At 34.1% G+C, this 22,919-nt stretch overlaps 1 protein-coding gene across 1 annotated transcript in view; it reads right to left on the bottom strand.

The window, feature by feature from the left end:
• Nucleotides 1-22,919, bottom strand: part of LOC136034653 (pre-mRNA-splicing factor ATP-dependent RNA helicase PRP16-like) — a 126,379-nt gene that overhangs the window by 80,921 nt on the left and 22,539 nt on the right. Inside the window, exons 4-7 of the mRNA XM_065715965.1 lie at nucleotides 21,586-21,709; nucleotides 18,509-18,658; nucleotides 14,679-14,832; nucleotides 7,401-7,586 (exon numbers count right to left, since the gene is read on the bottom strand). Of these exons, the coding sequence (XP_065572037.1) occupies nucleotides 7,401-7,586; nucleotides 14,679-14,832; nucleotides 18,509-18,658; nucleotides 21,586-21,709 (614 nt within the window). The remainder of the gene's footprint in view (nucleotides 1-7,400; nucleotides 7,587-14,678; nucleotides 14,833-18,508; nucleotides 18,659-21,585; nucleotides 21,710-22,919) is intronic.

Genomic DNA, 22,919 nt, shown 5'->3' with positions numbered 1-22,919 from the left:
AATGCTGGGCCTATTCATTGTCAAAACAAGTGTTTCAGCACTTGGCGATGCTCTTCTATCAACAAGAGTCGAAATCCTGCACAGACAGTCTCAAGCCTATTACCTTCTGCTCATTATATATCCATGCCTACAAATATTATGCTACTACAGGGAGGAAACCCATACTAGATAAATTAGCTAGGAAGAGATTTTTCAGCCTGAAAACGCCCACCAAAACAGACCATGCTCAGAGGAATTGTCCGTTAATCAGAATCCTGTGTTAATGATGTGTCGTTTATTTGAATAGAGTAACCCTTTTATGAAATTAAATAGAAAAAAAAAGTTTTTATTCTAAAAGTAAGGACATACATTAAAACTTAAAATAAACGAAATTTGTCAACCTATGAGGGGGCTTCCCCCTCTTAAACCCCTCTCTCTTTACGCTAAAGTTTGACTTTTTTCCCAATTGCTTGATAAAGACTCCATAAACATTAGGGCCGTTTCATTAGAATAAAAAGCTTTGTCAAAGCAATAGAGACGTTACTTTAATGACAGGCTACTTTTTCAATGTTGTTCTGTATTCTAAGTTGAAAAAAATATTCTTTTTTTATTTTAATTTCTGTTTGTTAATCAGATCATGCCAGAAAATCTGGCTCCCTCAAAGTAGTTTCAGGCACCATCCTCTTTTCCCACTCTCCATCCACCGACACTCTTTCATAACAGGTGATTGCAAATTGAAAAAAAAAGCTCATTCTTCTTATTAAACGGCCATTGTGTTTCAGGAGTCTTTCTTAAGGAATTGGGACAAAAAGTCAGAACTTTAGCGCAAAGAGCCAGGTCTTGAGGAGGGGGGAACCCAATTTATATAAATAGTTATTTCTGTCCGTTTAGGTTTTGGTGTTGCTCCTTACTTTCAGTTGAAGAAACCTTTTTATAATTCATTTTTGATACCTTTTAATAACACCGAGAAATCCGGCTCCCCCTACGTGAAAAATTCCTTCAGCCATGGAAAAAATTCACCGTGGAAAGTTGCTTTCATGTAAAAACGCCCTTCCCCTTTCCAAGGGGAAAGGCTTCTCAAGACAATTCCATTCTAGCTGAAAATCACACCCATAAAATTTCTTGCAGATGATCTGGGTGAAAAAATTTTCTTAGCGCATTTTCATTTGAAAAAGACTTTAATTTCTGATTGCTTTTAAATCATACCGGTAATGCCCTTGTCAGTGGAAAAGCTTCCCAGCAAAAAGGCAGCAAAAGGGTGTTTTCCAGCAAAGGTTTCTTAGGGGGGAGGGGGGCAAAAAAACACTTTAAAAACGCATCAAAAGTGCGAAACTGATATCTACTCCCTTACTATTTCCGGGAATATTTCTGGTCTACGCTATTTTTATGAAAGTAAAGAATAACACTAAACCCCAAAATAAGCAGAATTTATTCCATAGAGGAAGAGGATTGTCCCTTCCTCATCTAAACCTACAAATCAAGGTCGCAGAAACTTCAGAGTGTGCTCAATGGATCACGGTTCTAGTCCTTTGCGGTAGGAGGGGGGAATTTTCCAGGGGATCAATGGAGAGCTATTTTCTGGGGGTACTTTCCGCGGGAGGTATTTTCTGCAGGGGGGTTAACGCCGGCCACCGAAAAAGGACAAGCAAAGATAAAATAAAAGAACGGTAATACTTTTTAATAAAAAATACGCATCAAACGAGGCATGTTCAATGCCGATAAAAACCAGAAAAGAACAGAAACGTCTAACAATAATAAAAAAGGAATCGTGATTAGTGTGAAGAAGAGAAGGCGAAAATCCAGAATTGTTCGTCATTAAAACTAAAATCAGCTAAAAATCTAACCTCTATTAGGCTGGACTTTTATTACCTTGAATTTCGTTGGAGTAGCTTAAACACATTTGGTTTCCTTTTTTGTGTGTGGGGGGGGGGGTTCGATTGCTTTAGTTTTACTTTTTTTAAATGTTGTTTCTAATTTTCTTATCTCTTCTTGCATTTTTCTTGTTGTTCCATTCTTCCAGTTTCGTATTGCTTTTGTTTTTAGTCTTTTGCTGTATTAATTTAAATGAATAAATAAATCTTATAATGAGTACAGCTCACACTGAATATGCAAATCAAGCTTAAACGAACACAAATATTTTACTATTGCAGCATAAATGAAACCCAAAACGAACAGAAACTAAATAGACAATCATAGCAAATAAACATACAACATGTACTAATATAAATCAATAAATAAACCTTAAAACGAAAAAGGCTTTAATTAAACACGCGAATCAAGATTGAAACGAGCAAAAATCAATTCAAAAAAGAGTATGGATAATGCCTCCTTCCCTAACCGTAAAAGTCTAAAACCTACTGCGTCATTGGCACTTAAGTGAAAATGGCACTTTATTACAAATACTTTCTTACATACTTATTACAACATTGAAAATAAAAAATGAAATTACAGTAAAATGAAATTTTGAACTGATGGGCTTTTCAGCAGTTGATATTATTATATATCAAATATTTAGTTTCACCTTATTTCTTCCCAAGACCGTTCGCGACAAATTTAGTTCCACTACAAACATGAATTTAGCTACTGCCTCCTTTCCTAACTTTAAAAATATAAAGCCTACTGCGTCATTGGCACTTCACGGAAAGCGAATTATATCAAAAATATTATCTTGTCCAGTTATTAAAGCATTGAAATGAAAATTACATATAACGCTATTCAAATTTTATTTATTCAATTTTATTTATTATAAAATGAATTTAATTTTTTCAATTTTATTTATTCAATTCGAATTAAACCTTTAGCCTCCTTATAGTATATTAAACGCTAAATTCATATTATATGCATTCAATACCTTGTGGCAATCAAATGTTTCTCCTTGTACTATAATTAAATAAAAAAACTAATTTTTTTAGCTGAAAGTAAGGAGCGACATTAAAACTTAAATCGAACAGAAATTACTCCGTATATAAAATAGGTTGTCCCCTCCGCAATCCCTCGCTCTTTACGATAAAGCTTTTAATTGTTTTAAAAAGTAGAATTGTGGCAAAGAGTCAAACTTTAGCGTAAAGAGCGAGGGATTGCGGAGGGGACAACCTATTTTATATACGGAGTAATTTCTGTTCGTTTTAAGTTTTAATGTCACTCCTTACTTTCAGCTAAAAAAATTAGTTTTTTTTTATTTAATTTCTGAACGTTTTTGAATTACTGCATATTTGGTTTTGGCTCTCCGCACATAAATTATTAAAATGAAATTTGTATATTAATTTTTTTTTGGCTAAATGGCTTTCTCTTAATTTTGATCAGACGATTTTAAGAAATAAGGGGTGGAGAATGAGGCCTAGTTGCCCTCCAATTTTTCGGTTGCTTAAAAAGGCAACTAGAACTTTTAATTTTTAACGAACGTTTTTATTAGTAAAAAATATACGTAACTTATAAATTAGCAACTTACGTAACAAACTTTCATAATCTTATATTTTTATTATGTACACAAGGGGGTTTGTATCCTCGTTAATACCTCGCTCTTTACACTAAATCTTAACTTGTGTCCCAATTGTTTAAGAATGACCCCTGAATCAGTAAGGCCGTAGAATAAATAGTTGAAATTACTAAAAATACTTTAGCAAAAAGAGCGAGGTATTTATCTCCTCCTAAATACCTCGCTCTTTATGCTAAAGTATTTTTAGAACCCCTCATATGCGTAATAATCTCTGTTCGTTTTAAGTTTCAATGCTACTCCTTCCTTTCATTTGAAAAAACGTTTTCATGTTTATTTTTCATTGTTTTCTTATAGTAATGCTAGAAAATCATGCGCCCTTTTCCTTGAATTTTTCTTCCCCCATGACATATTCCTCCTAGGAAAGATCCTCCAACATAGCCCCCTCCCCTCAGCCCCACCCCCCTAAACAAAATAAAGTCCCCCTGAAAACGTCTGTACACTTCCCAATAACCATTACTATATGTAAACACTGGTCAAAGTTTGTAACTTGCAGCCCCACCCCCAGAGATTGTGGGGGAGTAAATCATCCCCAAATACATAGTTATTACGGTTTTCGACTATGCTGAACAAAATGGCTATCTCAAAATTTTGATCCGTTGACTTTGGGAAAAAAAGAGCGTGGGAGGGGGCCTAGATGCCCTCCAATTTTTTGGTCACTTAAAAAGGGCACTAGAACTTTTCATTTCCGTTAGAATGAGCCCTCTCGCGACATTCTAGGACCACTTGGTCGATACGATGACCCCTGGGAAAAAGAAAAAAAAACAAACAAACAAATAAACACGCACCCGTGATTTGTCTTCTGGCAAAAAATACAAAATTCCACATTTTTGTAGATAGGAGCTTGAAACTTCTACAGTAGGGTTCTCTGATACGCTGAATCTGATGGTGTGATTTTCGTTAAGATTCTATGACTTTTAGGGGGTGTTTCCCCCCATTTTCTTAAATGAGGCAAATTTTCTCAGGCTCGTAACTTTTGATGGGTAAGACTAAACTTGATGAAACTTATATATTTAAAATCAGCATTAAAATGCGATTCTTTTGATGTAGCTATTGATATCAAAGTTCAATTTTTTAGAGTTTTGGTTACTACTGAGCCGGGTCGCTCCTTTTCGTTACCACGAACTGTTTGAAAATATTATATTCAGATGCTTACTGGTACAGAAATTTTAGCCCACTACGCCACTGTCCCTATGGGCGGTTCTGACAGACAAGCTGAACGTAATTGATGAAATCTGATTTCAATCAGGGTTTTTAGCCTATTGTTAAAATAGGTTCTGACCATAGCTGATTTACCAGCTCGTACATTGCAGTGCTTTTTCTATAATATCTGGTCACATAAGGAGTTCTTTGTGAAACTTATAACCTTGAAAAAGATGGAATCTTTTATATTACACAGAATAAAGTTATCATCAGTAAAATTGGGGCCTTAAGGGAGCGATACTTTTTTTTATATGTATACTTATCTATTCGAAAATGATTTAGAGCCTAGAAAGCTACTTACAAGCTATCTTATTTGAAAGATTCTTGACTCGGAGACAGAAAATATAGCGCTTTAGGAAGAAACCATGGATTGTCAAGGTCCTTTTTTTACAAGAGTTTTCTTTTCCTTGTGTGTCTTTTTAGAAAATTGACTGACAACACAATGTCAAGTCTTTTGAAATAACTGAGAGGGATGAAATATCTGAACCTAAATATGTTGGCATAAATTTGTAGCTTTTTCGGGGGGGGAGGATTTTCTTTTTTTACTGTTTTTTTTCTGAATGATTCTCGTGTTTACTTAATGCGGCAAAAAGGATCTCCCCCTCGGAAGTCAACTCAAAATATCCAGATTTCAAACCTTTTTTTTTCACTGCCGTAGTAAAATGTTTTACTCTGTAAAATATTTTGTAAATATTTTGTAGTAATATATTGTCTCTGAAATTATTCATTGTAGTTGAATATACCTGTGGGACAAGCCATATTAGGTTAATTATGAAAAAATGTTTGAATTTTAGGTCTCCTAAATAGAAGTCAAGAACTATTTTTATTATGGTAATTTTTTTAATTTGTTCTTACACTTTTTAGGTTATGGGACAAAATTTGTGTTTGAAATCCTCGGTGTTCCTATTAATGAAGATCTCAAGAAGGACATATATGTTTTAAATATGTCTATACAAGCCAATTTATAGCTTTTTTCGCTATAACTTTCCATAATATTCAAGTGCCCTAGACTACACTCTCTCCGCGTATAGCATTCCTTCGTCATGCTGTTGTTTAAATCCACTTTTCGATAGGGCAACTCATTTCCCAAAAAATAATAGAAATAGATTCGAGTTTATTCAGGGGCACTCTTTTTTTTTTAACTATATACAAAGAAAGTTAAGTTCATAATTCTATCTTCTTTAAGGCTGTATGCCTTACTACACACAAAAACAGAACATATAGCATTCGCCTCCGTTTTGCGAAGCCACATCTACTAATATTCATACAGCGTCCATTTTCCCAAGCCTTTACAGTCAGTCAACCCTAGACTTACCATTCCTATTATCTCTAGTCATTTAACTTGTCATTAACTTTGTTATACCTTTTTGCAATTAAAATCATCGACAAACGAATTTTAATTCCTTTCTGTCATGCCACCTCCCTCTTACCCGCGTTGAAAGTTGCTTCGGTTTTATTTTCCACGAGTGTATTCTATCTTTTCTCTTTCGTTCTTCCTACATCCCTTTTCTTTCTTCTTTTTCTATAAATTATCTGTCTAACTCATTTGTATAAATACATATACGTTATACAAACTATTCAATACATATATATATTCATATTCATATATATATATATATATATATATATATATATATATATATATATATATATTTAGTACCGGGAAGTCGGCGGCTTCGCCACCGGCCCCCAGCACTTGGCAGGCTTCTATATATGGATTCTCAAGGTCACTTGTCTTCTAATCACAGACAATTTGAGCTTCCTCTTGATGTCGTTACTTCACCATAGGTTCGCCATAGGTACAGCCACCCTGTGAAAAATATGAATTTTTTCTTAAGGTTCTGACCTATTTAGATCATTTTTGTGGCCATTATCGCTGTTCCTTATTTTCCAACCGTAGATTTAATTGTCCATTTTGTTCATCTTTACCTTAGAAAGTTTTTTTCCACACCTTGTGCTTTAGAAGCTTAGATTCTTATATAATCTCATTTAACTTCTTAAGGCGTTATAGATAACAAATACGTCTTTTTCAGCTTTCATTCACAGATTATTGTTCAAAATTTCTTCTACAATTCATTGTGGTTCTCGCTGTCGTTTGCTCAATGCATTTTTCTTTAGCTGTTGCGATTCCCACTTTCACCTATTTCCTAACCACATTTATTCGTGCTTCATTTTCATCAATCAACCCCTTAAATATTTCAAATGAATTTAAATGAAAATTAGCTTCTTTGTTAAATTAGTTTTTTTTTGTTATTGGACCTTTAACTTTTGCCTAATAATATTTTGGATAAAAGTATGTAGAGAATAAAATTCATCTGGGTTCATAGCACCCTTAATATGTAGTTCGGGAAATATTTTTCAAATTATCAAAGTGAGTCTAGAAGATACATCAAATTAAAACTCTTCACCTAGGCTACATAACCGAAGGTTATTATGTCTTAGCTCTAGGGTCTGATTTCAATTACGGGTAAAAGTACAACCTCATTTTTCTTTTATTTTCAGATTTCAGGGCTTCTTTTTTTACATGAAGATTTCTTTAATAGTTTTTGGAAAAATTTTTACTGAATTTTAAGAACTATAATCCTTAGCCTGGGAAGTCTATACTCCTTATAATAGGGTCTTGCGCATTAGGGCCCAGACCTGCCAAAAAGAAGTCCCTAATTCCTGTAAATCCAAGTGAGATACAAAAAAATAAAATATTATTATGGAAGTTTATAGTACTTACTTTTACTGGGATAACGGGTTCTGGCTGCTTAGTGAAGACAATTCTTCCATCAAGAAACGGTGGAACTATGTTGTGTACCAACAAATGAACACGGGCTTCATTTTCTTCAGCAAAATCTTCATCAACATCTATCTTCGTCACAACACCACTTGTAAGCATTCTGTTTCGTTCCCAGAGTTCATTATCCTTAAATGACAAAATTAAACGTAAAAAAGTTAGACAGACGTACAATTTCCTTCCAGTTGCATCGGTGGATGAACATTGATTTGCTTTTATTTCATTTTTTTGTAGCTGAAGAAATATTGTTGTCTTGAAAAAAAAGTTTAAAATTCCTCAAGAATGAAAACGTATGTACTTTGATCGTAATTAATTTAAAAACTTTCCGTAAAAAAAAATTTTTCTAAGAAAGGTAAAGAGTCAAATTGAACCTTAAGACGAACAGAAATGAAGTCCTACAATAACTTTAATTAAAAACGAACTTACTTAGAAATTACTGGAAACAAATGCTTGGATACTGCCCCCTCTCCCCTCTAACCGTAAACCTTTTAAAGTCTATTCTGTCATTTGCATTTTATTGAAAGCCAAACTTAAATTAAACAATATACTTTAATTTTTAAAAACATAGACGGAAAATAAAAAATAAAATAACTATATCAACCTAGATGACTGAAAGAACTATTGAAAATAAGCTGAATATTAAACATACAATGATATTAGTATGATATTAACAAACAATGATTTTATTTTTGAATCTTATAATCATAAGAAGGTTTAAAATACTTATTTTTTCCTGTAAAGCGCATATGATACAATAAACTTCAGAAGGTTTACAATTAGGAGGGAGGGGAGTAGCATCCCGGCACCTGTTTAAATTTATTTCTGTTCGTTTTAAGTTTAACTTGAGTATTAATTTTGATTTTCACTCTTTTTGTGATTTATTTATTCATTTATATCACTCTTTTTATGATTTATTAATTCATTTATATCAAAATCTCTTGTCTTTTACCTTTGATGTGGTTATTCATTTTAATTTCTTGGGTTAATTTTTTGGCTTAAAGTTACTCTTTGGTGACAGTTTCTGGTCATTTTCAGTTTTTTGGTGAGTTTTTAACACAACTCATAACTTTTCTTTGAAAAACTTCATTTAAAAGATTTTTTTAATTTATTTGTGTTCGTTTTTTATTGCGGAAGTTTTATTACTTGTTTTATTACTTGTTAATATTCAGAGTATTTCTCGGGAGTTTTTTCAGGATTTAAGAATCAAAATATTAGATTCTCATTTAAATTTTTTAGTTGCATCAGGTGATCTGAACTTTGTATTTGGTTGTGTTGAATACAATTATTGCGTAAATTTCGTTCAACCTGAAATCAAGGTTTGGAGTTGTTCTTGAATTAACAGTTTGGTTCAACAGGATTTTCTAGATAATAAAAGGAAATGTAGTATTTCTTTATGCGCAAAAACTGTAATACAGCTCTTTTTTCCTGAGTCTCCAAATACTTTTATTTGTGACTTTGACGTAAACTTTTGCTTAATGATGTGTGGAAAAGATCAAATTCTGACAACCTGGATACACAAAACGTCTTTCAATTATAATTCAACATCCCTCCCAACATTGTCAGAAAAGTCAAATTCAACACCCAGGTCGTTTTCCAGAAATTTTCACATACGCCATTTTGACGGCCTAGATGCAAAAAAAATCATGATCATTTCATCCTCCACCTCAGAATCCCAAAAAAACTTAGAATTAATATCCTTGCCATTCCTGAGATATTGCACACATCATTTTGACATCGTAGATCAACTTAGTATCTTTTAATTAGCCGTTCGTGAGATATTGCAGATAAGCTCTTTTGACAACAGTTATGCACAGAGTGTCTTTAGGTTAAGCTCAATATGCCCCACGATATTCTCTGAAAACTCCGCCTTAATACCTTTAATTGTTCCTGAGATATTACTGATATTCCATTTTGACAACCTGGATGCAAGTTGTGTTATTTTTTTATTTAGTTCAACATCCCAATCGACATTTCATGAAAGTTTCAACTTAACAATCTTAGCCGTTCCTATGATATTGCAGATGAGCCCTTTTGACAACCAGAATGCACATGGTGGCTTTAAGTTCAGCATTTCCCTTAAGATTCCCTGAAAGTTTCAACTCAATACCTGTAGGTGCTACTGAGATCAATGCAGATACGTACACCACTTTGACAACCCCTATGCATCTAGTCTCTTTTGATTTAGTTAATACATAAGCATATTCTAAGACCATACTGACTATACAAGACGTATTAAAAAAGAGGAAAAAAATAATAACTGAAAAATAAAATCAGATAGCCGAAAAAAAGAGGGTAGTTGTCAGCCAGTAAAAGAATATTAAGTGAAAATAAGCAGATATTTCGACAAGGATCTCCGCCAAGTCGTCTTCTGACGACTGGCAGCGGAGCTGTCAGAAGGCGGCTCCGTGAAAACGGCGGAGTCGTGAAGGCGATTCAACGGAGGTCATTGTGAAAATATCTCCTTATTTTCACTTCATACTGCTCCACTGGCTGAAAACTACCCTCGTTTTTCGGCCATTTGATTTTATTTTTCATTTTTTCTTCTTCGTTTCACACGTTTAATTTAGTTAAGCATCGCTGTCAATATTCGTTAAATTTTCAACTTAATAATCTCAACCAGTCCTGAGATACTGCAGATAAACCCTTTTAACAACGTAGATGCACTTAAACTCTTTTGATTTAATTCAGTATAGTAGTTGTAGCAGTAGTGTTAATAGTAGTAGTATTTGCAGTCGTAGTCGTAGTCGGAATCGGAATAGTACAAGGAGTAGTCGCAAATAGTCACAGTCACAGTCGCAAGTAGTCGCATTCACAGACTAAAGTGATCGCAGACACAATCAGAGGTAGTCGAAGTGATAAGTAGTCGTGGTGGCCATTGCGAGGAATTGCAGTTGAAGTCACAAGTAGAAGCACTCCATAAAAGTTTCACCTTAATATCCAAAACTGTTCTAAGGATGAATATAGATACAGCCTTTTGACAACATGGATGTACCTAGTGTCTTTACAACCAGAATTGACATGGTTTTTTAAAGCTCAATATCCCCACCAACATTCTCTGGAAGTTTCAACTTGGTGCCCATAGCTGCCCCTGAGATCAATATAGACACGGCCAAGTACGCCATTTTGACAAACTGGATGCACCTAGTGTCTTTTGATTTAGTTCAACATCCCCTTGAATTTTTCCAAAAATTTTCGACTTAATAATTCTAGTCGATCCTTGGACGTTAGAGATGAACCCTTTTGACAACATGGATGCACTTAAACTCTTTTGATATAGTTCAGAAATAGTAGTAGTGGTACTTGTAGCAGCAGTAGCAGATACGGTCGCAATAGTCACAGCAGTAGTAGTGGTCGCAAGTAATTGTAGTCATAAATGGTTGCAGTTGCCAATGGTCACAGTCACAATCATTCTTATTCGCAGTCCAAAGTAGCTGTAGACACAGAAGTAGTCGCAGTGGCAATTAGTCGTAGTTGCAGTTCAAGTCACGAGTAGTCGCAGTCACAAGTGGTCACAGTCGCACGTAGACAGAGTCCCAGTCACAAATAGTCACAGGCGCAGCCACATATGGTCGTAGCCCCAGTCACAGTCAAAAGCAGTCGTAGCTGCAAATAGCCTCAGTCACACGTGATCAGAGTCGCAAGTGGTCACAGTCACAATCACAATCAGTCTTAGTTGCAGTTCTAAATAGTCTCAGGCACAAGTAGTCCGAGTCAAAGTCACACTTGGCAACACTCGTAAGTAGTTAAACCCGCAGTGTCAAGTAGTCAGTCGCAATCTCAAGTCGCAAGTAGTCAGAGTCACGAGTAGTCACAATCACAAACAGTTGCAATCACAAGTAGTCATAGTTGGAGGTAGCTGCAGTCGTAAGTAGCTGTATTAGCAGTCGCAGGTAGACTTAGCTGCAGTTGCAGTAGTAGTAGCCCTAAAGGTTTCAAGCTTATACCCTTAGCCATTCCTAAGATATTGCAGATACATCTTTTTGATAACATGGATGTATTTAGTGATTGATTCATTCAATGTCCCCCTCAACATTCCCTTAAGTTTCAGCGTAATACTCTTAGCCTTTTAGGATAATACACCAAGGATTTAACATTTCCCCTTCCCCAATAATAAATCCTATACGTAAACAGTGGACATCCTGACAGCTTTGGACAAAATGGTTATCTCAAAACTTTAATAAGTGTCGAGAGGGGGACATCTAAAAGTGATGAGGGGATCTTGTTGCTCCCTGACACCTTTAAGATCCCCCTCCATACCTGAAAGACCTGAATAGACCCTACCTACCAATGACTTGAAAGTTTCAACTTAATACCCTCAGGTGTTCCTGATGTAGTGCAGATACCAGCATCCACAATCCACACAGTTTGTTTTCATTTTGTTCAACATCCCCCACAACATTTCTTAAGAGCTTTACCTTAATAGCTTAAGCCTTTTTGGAGACGCAAGCCTCCCTTTTCCAATGAAAAAACCTATATGTAAATAATGGCAACTTTAATAACTGCGCTTATCCTAGGGACAGTGGAGGCGCGTCATCCCCAAATGCATAGTTGTTTGATCTTTAGACTATAGTGAACAAACTGGCTATCTTAAAATTTGATCGGAGGTTTTTGGGAGGACAGCAACTAAAAGGGGCGTGGAAGCGGGGCTGGTTGCCCCCCAACCACTTTTGACTCTTAAAAAGGGCACTGGAACCTTCAACTTTCGATCGAATGAGCCCCGCCGAAGTTTCTAAGACTAAACCTTCCATAAGAAGTAGTTCTGAGAAGAAAAAATACACAATAAATACTACATTGAGGTCTTAAGGCTCTTTACTACAGCCAACGCTAGAGTGTAGCGTCTGAAATAAAAAAAATGTCAAAAGCAGATCTTTATATTAATTTAATTAATTAATAATCAATTATTTATATATTCTTCTATCCTTTGAGGTAGTTTTTTTTTCACTCAACAGATTTAGTAAACTAAACTACTCGTAAGATTTTTTTTTATACTACGCTTGATCAAGAAAAAAAGAAAAGTCTTGACTTTTTTTTTCAATATTTTTCAGCGCAACCATTGACTTATTCACAATCTGGCTCCTGCATTTCAGCAGTGGAATCCACATTGAAGTATTGAGGCTGCTCTTAGGTGAGTAATAGACCAGGGAGAAACATGTGAATATGAATATGAGCAGAGAGCAAAGGGTTTAAACTTTAGGCAGGGTTTTTTCCTGGAAGGAAATTTATCAACAAATTATATCGGTATCGTACCGGTACGATAGCAATATATCGCTATCGGACCCCAAAAATCCATATCGGTCAGGCCCAACAAAAGATTGCCAGATACTCCCCAACGGTACTGAAGTCAGCAAGGAACAAAAGGACACTTAAAAAAGTAGTTCATACCAACTTCAAAACTTCTTAGTCGCGGTAAATAGAAAAAAAAATATACGATCTGGCATAAATTTTTCAAGGACAAACATGGTTTCTCGTTCTCTCTCTTTATTCCTGGTTAGTATTAGTTTCACCAAAAAATCTTATTTTAGACATACAAGATACGTCAAAAATCTAATATTTCCGGCTACCTAAGCAAGAAAGATTCAAGGTTCTCAAGAATTTGGAAGTAAAACGAAAGCTAATTACACATAATCTAAACGTTACACAAATCCAAAAGTAATACTAACTAATATTAATAGCGAGGAGAGACTAGCATAAGAAAAGCTACGGTTTAAACAAAGAAATTCAAACTGTTTACATCAAACATCGAAGCTAAACGCCACTGAGAAAGAATAGTACTATGGTAAAGGTTCTGCAGAACATAAACTGGTGAGATTTTCTTGGGAGGGGGTGGGGGCAGAGACTTTAGAAAAATTTCAAAAGTGGAATGAAAAGTTGGCTGCTGAGCAATATTGGAGACATAGCTGTAGAAGCTGTTGACAAGCTGGAGTCGAGCGCAATGTAAAAGAGAGGCACAAAAAACCGAAATAAGAGCCACGGGGCGTTTTCTCTAATCTTAGCAGCCTGTCAATCGTAATTACCAGACATAATGCTCACACAGTTTGATGCAAATCCCAAACATCTTCCAAAGGAAACTTTTATATAGCTGAACATTTCATAGATAAATCTTTTAAGCATGGAGCTAGAACATCAATAGCTACCGGCAGAGCCACAACTCCTTCGGTTCAAAAGCACTCACAGCGAAGTACCGGTCAGTCATAACCAGAAATTTTAATGCCAGCTGTGTCTCCATTTTCATCTACAAAAAAATGAAAACTACCACAGATAAAGTTTGAGTCTTAGCTACTTGTTGGTAAATGGAGCAATTATGCGCTTTATAATGCCTGTGGCACTTACTCTTACGCATCCCAAACGTTTTACAATATAAGAGTCGGATAAGAACTTCGTCACACAAATAGGTGACGGTAACACAAAATTATAAAAGACAATTTGCACTTCCCCCAATCAAGGATTGGTCCTGAACAGCTCACAATAAAAATCAGAAAAGAGTGGCATATTTTCTTTCCCAATCTCCTCCTCTCATCTAATACTACTGATAATCTTTATTCAAGATAGCTCCCTCATGAAAAACAGTGAAAAAGTACAAAAAAAAATATTTTCTTTTTTTTCTAATTCCTATCTCTTACCTCCACCAAGAACAATTCGTTGCTACACAAACCCTGTCCCTCCCAAAAATGACAGTGTACACCTGTTATATTGCATTTATGTTGCCTAGGATTTTCTTTTATTTACAGAGGAGTTAAAGGTATACAAAATTTATATAATGAAAAAAAAATTCTATGAATTTAGTACATCTTTATGAAAATACAAGAAATATACCATTTCTTTTCTTAAAGTTATGATAAATAAGTGTTTTTTACCCTATAGCTCTATTTCATGGAAGGACTTTTTACTGTGTTGTATGACTGCCTTAAAAAGATTTTGCATTAAAGATTTTACTTAACAGTTACTCTATGTAACTAATGTAAATTGATGTGAATTTAAATTAATTCAATAATCAAAGCAATTTATATAATCAACATTTACATTACAACAACATTTACAAAACTCTCCTTACTTTACAAAACTCTCCTTACTTTACAAAACTTAAGACCACAAAACTTTTAACTTCCACAAAACATTGCCACTATACACTTGGTTAGACACGAGGGAACATAAGCAATCCATGAAATCAATCTAATGTATTATAACAAGCTTGTGATATAAAAATTGTAAAGTGCACATTACCTTTTGTATTTGCTTTTGCTTTTCAGACATGCGCTTTTTCTTTCTCTGTTCCAGTTGAGCTTCTTTCTTCTGTGTGTATTCGTCGGTGACTCCCGCAAAAGGATTGTGGGTTTCGTCATAACCTTCATCCTGGTAGTACCAGTCTCTATCCAACCTTTAAATGAAGATAGTAATCTTTAAGAAGGCAAATAATCTCTATTTATTAAATCTTCATGTTTTAGCCTGACTTCCCTCTTCTCGCACGGGCCATAGGCAATCGTAGTTTAAGATCTCCCGACTGAATACATAGATGGAAGGACAAATAAACAGATAGGAAGAGACGCACATGTCCTTTATTATAAATATATTTAAATACTATTATATAAATATTATATAATATAAATATAATAAAATTATACAATAATAATATAATAAATAAAAAATTAATTTAAAATTTGAATATATAAAATTTAATATAATAAAATTATGTAATATAATAAAATATTTATATAATAAAATTTATTATATAAATGTTATTTTAAATTATATTAATTATAAATATATTTAATCCTTCCAAACAAACAACCTAGATAGTCTAAACACACAATCCATAATCCTGATTTAAAAGTAAGCGGATTATAGTAAATCGTCTCTAACAGTTCTTGCTTCAGATGTTCCTTAATAAAGTCAAGAGAAAATTTTCTTCAAATATTCATAGAATTGGAGGCATAATCCGTTTAGGAAAATGAAAAATAAGTATTCCCAAGTCATGAAAAATAAGACCTTCTTAAACGAAAAACCAATTTCATATAAAATATCTCTAGCAGAAGCAGTAAAGTCAAAGGTCGTATAGATGATCAATAGATCCTAGTCATAGTGAATAAAGGTGTAAAAAGATAACAAAAATATAAAAAAAAGAGAAATAAACTAAGTGATAAAAACTGCACAAATAAAAAAGAATGGTTTAACAAAAATGAAAGACTAAAGAAAAATTTAGAGAGAATCAAAAAACTTTAAAAAAGCCGAGATACTCCATGTTTTACGAAAAATACAGAGGTATGAGATGAATTTAAGACAAAAGCAATTGGGCATGGAGCGTCATAAAAAAAAAGTTCCAACAAAAGTTTAGCCAAATGTTTGGAGTACTTATTTAGGATTTAATATTCGAAACGCTTCACTTGTCATGGTGTTTTTCTCAGTAAGGTCAAATTTCAGTATGTGCCCTAGAAGAAAAACGGAATTCTACAAAATCAGTGTATCAAAATTAGCTGTTTTTCCTTCTTTTTTTTGTCTCGCCGGCCGACAAAATTGGGGTGGGAGAGGGGTTAATATATAAAATTGATTTGACCTCCGTACATTAATAATTTTATAGCCAGTTTAAATGAGCAACATAGAAACGAGCCTTGAAAAAAGATTAATAAAAATAAAAGAGCACACAAACAAGACACAGACAACATTATCAATTTGTATTTATATATTTCTCATGGATATATTTCATTACTATCAATTAAACTTCTCACTACTTTATTAGTTCGTATAATTTTCATTGTGTATATATTTCTTTCTTTTTTGTACCGCTTTGTGAAATTCGACAACACTGTTGAAGGGCGTCAACAACGGGGAAGACTTGACAAGAGGTGGATTGACAATTTGATCAGCAACGTATCACCCAACTACTACCCAGAATTTCACGTGACAGAACAGCATATCGAGCACTGATCGATCAAATTTTGAAAGGAGTGGCCCCAAAACCACCCATAAAATGGATGGGACTTTAACTAAATGTTGTGAAATTGTTAGTAGCTTAGTATCTCTTTTTCCTGAATATGTTCTTTTTGTGCGTTCCAGGAACAAATTGCCAGCCTTTTACGCCAGGTGCACACGCCATGGATTCCTTAAATCACCTAGGGGGTTTAATGAGTAGGTTTCTGCAAGATTCCGTCCCCACATACGTTTTATGTCAACATCGCTTTTTTCACCGAACCCTGAGTGTCACTTTAGTTTCTTACATATTTGTTGACTCATGAACAATGGATCTGTTAGACAAAATATTTACTTTAAAAATATATGCTGAAATTATTGTAAATACTTATATTTATCATATGAATGAAGCTTTTCTAGATTTAATAAAGGTAAAAAAAAGTGAACATCCAACAGATTTTGTTGTCAAAACCACAATGACAATTAAAATTTATAGTTGAACTTCCACTTAAAGATTTATTTTTTAATGCTTACCTAACTAAAGAACAATCTAGGTGAGCAACTTAATAAGACTCCTAAGCTCATTACTATTGGACAACTTAAAAGATTAGTTAAAAGATCACACGAGAGTTAAAATAGCAAAAGTAACCACGCAACGGAAAATTCAAACTTGAATACTGCTAACGGCACGCATTAACTCTATTAACAAAAAAACACATCGACTGGAAGTTATCAAAAATTTATCCGAAAGACCGTGATCCAACTTGGTCTTAATCAGAAAATACTGTGGAAAGTCTCAGGCCGATGGTAATGACCTGACGAAGGACATCATTAAACTCTTATAACTAAAACTTCAATCTTTCATACAGAAAGAAACGAATATATCAAAAGATAGCATAATCTTATGAAGCTACCATTGGCATCGTAGATCCTACTACAAAAAGAAAAAATCTACTAGATCAAGACTGTTAAAAATACAACCCGCGCTTCACCTGCTAACAACTGATGGCAGACAATATACTGTAGTTACGGGATCAAGGTTGTCCGGTTGAGCGGAAATGCAGTTACGGAGGAAGTATACGAAAAAATTTTCAGAAATAAACCAAGCAATATAATCCAATCAAAAGATATAGGATTGACATAAGAGAAAAATAGCGAAGCCACTGTTAGAGCCATTGGCCACCGCGTTTAGCTAGGTCTTATATTGGTTCTTCCCTACGCCACACCTGATCCCTGCTCTTAGACTATCCTGTACGACGTATATCTTATTCTTATTCATCGATTAGTGCGGCCAAATTTCAATTCAACCCCTACTATTAGCAAGCCTTTTCATTGCTGTAGCCCTCCCTCCCAGCGTATATATTGCTCCGTTCTGGAAGATGTTTACAAGAACTGATTGTCTGAAAATCTGGTCCATTTTCTTTCGGTTCGCCAATTATTTGCTTTGGTTACCACCTTGTCATCGGAATTCTTCAATGATTACAAAATTTAAACTCGCTGATCCTGATCTTGCAGTTTCTAAATTGCCGCGAAGCGTAACTGAAAACTTAATTCTTCACAGAATGATAGGTGCCCCGTTTTAATACAATAGTATTTTTGTATGTCTGTGTCTTGACTATATTTGGTGCAGTAATATTTAAATTTAATTCATGTTTTATTTTATAGTTGGCTGTCGTTGCTATTAACAGTTAGTGCAGTAATTGGTTCCTTGTGCATCTTTTTTTGCTTGTTTGTTTTTCTTTTCTTCTGTTCTTTTTTCCTTCACTCCATCTGATCATGCTATGTGAATGACGGATGTCAATAAATAATAAATAAATAAGATCGCTACTGGATCTAAGGTGAAGGATATCAAACATGTATTCTGAAATTATGTAGTTGATGGTAGTAAACAGGTAGTAAACAAGTTTGACTTGCCTAAAATTTAATTACCTCTTAGTAACTTAGTCTACCACTTTATCATCAATTCAGTTTGTTTAAAACCCTCAAAAAAAGCAACAAAAATTCATATTTATACAAAAACAATTTTCAAGATCAGTTTATATTCTCCAAGGATCTGGATTGTCCGTATGAGTGTCTTAAACGTCCGCTGGAAACTTTAACGTACGCTAGAAACTTTAACATTTGAAAACCCAAATTAGTTAGTTGCTTACCTATCCTGTTCCTCCTCCCATCCTTCTTCTTTTCCTTCTTTGTCAGCAGGTGTTACTCCTATACGTCGTCTTTCTTTCACCCATTTGTTTGCTTTGAAGGTGGGAGTGGGTAAAGGTGTTGATAGACTTTTCTTGTTGCCATGCTTCGTTCTAAAATATGTATTGCTAACAGTTTTCTTGAAAGTAAAGCTGCTGTAAGAGACTACATAATTTTTCAGCAAAACTACTTTTTAATCTCATAAGAAGAAATTCAGAGTTCCACAAAATAGTATTTGTAAACAGTATTTTTAACATGGTATTTAAATCAAGAGTTTAACATTCAGATTTAAATTATTCGTACATTCAAAACATTGATCATAAATCAAGGAAGAATCTTCAATTCTTTGTCATATTCCTGAAATTGAAAGGATGGTGCCCAGTACAATTAAATTTGTACTCTATTTGTGATTATATATATAAAAAAAATCAACTGAAAGTAAGGAGCAACATTAAAACCTACAACAAACAAAAATCATTCCCAATATTAAGGAGGCTTCCCCTCCTTAGCTCCTTGCTCCAAGTTTTTAGCGCTATAAAAAAGCTCCCTTTTACAATTAAACTGCCCTTGTGCGTCAACAGTTGTTCTTTAAGAATTTGGACAAAAATTAAACTTTAGAGCAGAGAGAGAAAAGATTTGAGGAGAAGGCAGCCCCCTCATATATGCAATAATTTCTGTTCGTTTTAATTTTAATGTTGCTCTTTACTTTCAGATGAAAACTTTTTTTATATAAAATATCTGATCGTTTTTCAAATCATGTCCAGGCCTAACCAAGATATGATGGCCGGACCTATAAACTCTCGATTTATTCTTCTTCTTTCAGTAGTAGTTGTGGTAATAATAATTTATCATAAAAAAAAGAGACAAAATCAATCGGTAGTACACCAAAAGCGTCAAAAATTTCCCTGTTAAATTGTATATATCAACAATTATAAATTAATTGGTAGCGTACCGCTTTTTCAGTCTTACAGCAAAAAATTAAAATGTTGGATTATAATTAAAATTTGCGACAATATTTGAATATTTAGTCAAAATCTTAACGAACAGTAGTTGTATTGAATAAATCCTTTATAGTATTTTTACTGCAGAATTTTGGGTGAATGGAGAGGGGTATTATTGGTCACATGGATAGAAATGTGATGAGACTTTTAACTTTCTAAGCGGTTAATTCCATCGCAACCTTTACAGAAGGGTTCGCTGATATTTAACTACATCGCACACACATTTTTAAATGCATTATAATATTTTATTTAAATAGGAAAAGAGAAATATTACCGTTTAAAATCGCTGAAAACAAAATTCCAAGTAGCACTTGGAATACTTTTAAATCGTTTTGCCATCTCAGAATTTTAAATCAATAGCAACTTGGTCCAAGTTGCAGCAAAATCGTAGTCTAATGTCACAAAATGGAAGAAGCACTACTTTGCCGTGGCTCAAACTTTTTGGTCAGAAACAAGACAAAGGAACTTTTAAGTTCCGTTCAAATGAGCCCTCTCCCGATCTTCTAAGACAGACGGTTCGATAAAATCAAGACTAAAAAAAAATCTGTGACCTTTCTACAGGGAAAAACTGCAAAATTTCACATTTTTATGGACATGAGCTTAAACCTCTACGGCAGGATTATCTGATATGCTGAATCTAATGGTGTGACTTTCGTTAAAAATTGTTTGCATTTTCGTGGATGCTTTGGTCATTTTTCAGAAATCAGGCAAATTTTCTCAGGCTAACTGCTTTTGATACGTAGCATGAAGCTGATAGAATTTTATGTTTTTAGAATCGGCATAAAAAGCCAATTCTTTTTATGTATCAATTGATATCAAAATTCCATTTTTCTGGGTTTCGGTTACTATTGGCCCGAGTCGTTCCTTTACGTACAGTTCGTGACCACGACCTGTTTTGACAAGCAAAAAAAATATTTTTGTGATAAAAGTAAAGAACACATCTGCAACTTCAAAAAAAAAAAAAATCCTAAGACTGTGACTACTACTTTATTGAAAAGTAATAACAGAATACGATTCTTGTAGAGCAAAAACACAAAGCCATTTAGGATTTTTTTTTTTTTTTCAAGGAGAAAAAGAAAGCATTTTAGGATGGTTTTTACATGGTTTGAATTCACAGGACTTTCGATTCCATATGGCGCTCAAACGTAGCGTGATCAATGCCAATTCTAAAAAGTAAGTGACAATTGAGATGAGATTTTACGTAAGGCCCTATTCGTCTCTCCACGACCATCCATTCTGCACAATGACCCAGTGAAAAAAAGGAAGACATGCAAAATACTAAGTTATTTTTTCAAGGCGGAGGGGTGAAACCTCCAATTAAAGGCTTTCGACGAAGGAAATTCCAATGACATACCTTTTATTTCGCTTTGATTACATGTTTGAGAGGTTTCAAACTATTTTTTGGAATCAACGAAAACTTTTTTTTTAATTACAAATTACTATTCAGGTCAATCCAAATTAAAACTATTATTTCCAAATCAATATTAATTGGCAAATCTTCCTCGCTAAAAATGTTTGCTTTCAAAATTATCTTTTTAAATGTAAGTTACTATGGGTCGAGGTTGACTTTACGGCGGACTGAGCTATGAAAGTAAGGGAGAATCTACATGGGACGTTCCGGCTACAGTATGCTTAGCAAACACAAAGAGTTTATGGGAAATTCTTTTCTCGGCTATGGCTACGACAAACAATTATGAACGAAACAGATTTCAACCTTAGAATCTAAAGGAAATGAAAGTAAACAAGGAAATAAAACCAGCTTAGGTAAATGAAAAATAGAAACTACACAATGAAAAAATCCTTAAATTTATTAATTTTGCCGAAGAATCGTCAAGAATACCAAAAAAAAAGCATTCTCATTCCACTTTTTTTGAAGAGAAGGGTATTTGTAAAAACCTCGGGGGTTGGGGTCTCCTTGTTTTATTCGTTTTTTTTTTTTTGCTATTAGTTAGAATGTAAAGCATACTAGAGAAAATACTACAAACTGAAAGAATACTAGAAAGCGACTTTAACTGATTCATATAAACCTTGAAACTTACCTCGAAGATCTATCTCTAGATGACCAATCATGTCTTCGCGAAGATCCATAAGGGGTTGCCAAGTCCCAAGAAGAATATTTCCCAGGTGTATCTTCATCGTCCCATCCAGAACGCCCAGGAGTGTCTTGAACAAATAAGCGAAAAATCAAAAGCTAATCAAAAAACGGTAGTTCTTTTTACAATCTAACATAATGAAATGACTCAAAAGAGAGCAGGAGATAGGATTCAATTTCAGATAATGACGGTCGTTACGGGAAGGGATAGATGAATCTGACTATTTAGCTTCTATAAAGACTAGTGGAGAGAAACGGAAAACCTTATTCTGTTAAATTGATATGAAAGCAATTACTAAAAGCCATCAAAAAGTTCAATAATGGTGTAACGTTTTTTATTTAAAACTTAGTAAAATATAAAAAATCTAAAATCCAAATGTAAAACACTACAGAGTTTTCAGAAGTCCACGTTTTTCATCCATAGTACGTCTGAGACAATAGTAGGCTTAAATGCTAAGAAAGAGAAAAACTAATATAATACACTCTAATTTCTTCCCAAAGCTCTATTAATACGCCATATAATATATTATATCATTTTATGATTTATGTAGCGTAGTTGATGGATGAGTTGATGTAGTGAAGGTTTATGGACGCAGTTTAGTTGAAGAGCTGCATATTTTAGCTGTGGATACACATTGGTTGACAGTTTGTTTCTTCCTACTCTCTACTCTTCTTAGTTTTATTCTTCACTTTTACACCGCTTCCTCCAGTTACAACGTTCAATATATCAGCGAAATTGATATTTCATCTCTATCATACCAGTACAAAGAAGGAAGCCAGGATCCCATTGACATCTCCCGAACGTAAAAGAACTATGGCTTATAAATACTCTTCTTAAGTTTATGGCCCGAAATTAGAACTCAGAATCAAACCTGGGCGAGCCTATTAGCCCAAATCCAATTTTAAATATTAGTTTGGGGAAACGTAGCTTAGATGAAAGTTATTTCGATTATCCTCTTCTTATTTGCGGAATGTAGTACCAGTATATGGTAAAGAGTGATGCCTGACTCCAATTAAATATTTTTTTTCGGAGTTGGGGAGGAATGTAATCATTTTATAATTTAATTGTTACACTGATTCCATATATTCAACCTTCACCAAGGTCAGATATAGGGGCAAACAGAAATTTTCACAAAGCATTCTACTTGATTCACAAAATTGGGACATCTCACCCCCCCTTGAATTATGTATAGGTTAAACAACAAGCAAATCACCACGTCGTAGGACCCTTACTTTGATTTTTCTATATCTTCTTTCAAAAAAGAACAAAATTCCTATTAA

Source organism: Artemia franciscana, chromosome 13 (genome assembly GCF_032884065.1).
Source record: "Artemia franciscana chromosome 13, ASM3288406v1, whole genome shotgun sequence".
NCBI classification, from domain to species: Eukaryota; Metazoa; Arthropoda; class Branchiopoda; order Anostraca; family Artemiidae; genus Artemia; species Artemia franciscana.
Note: the sequence above shows the minus strand (reverse complement) of the source record. Positions and strands in the feature narration are given on the sequence as shown.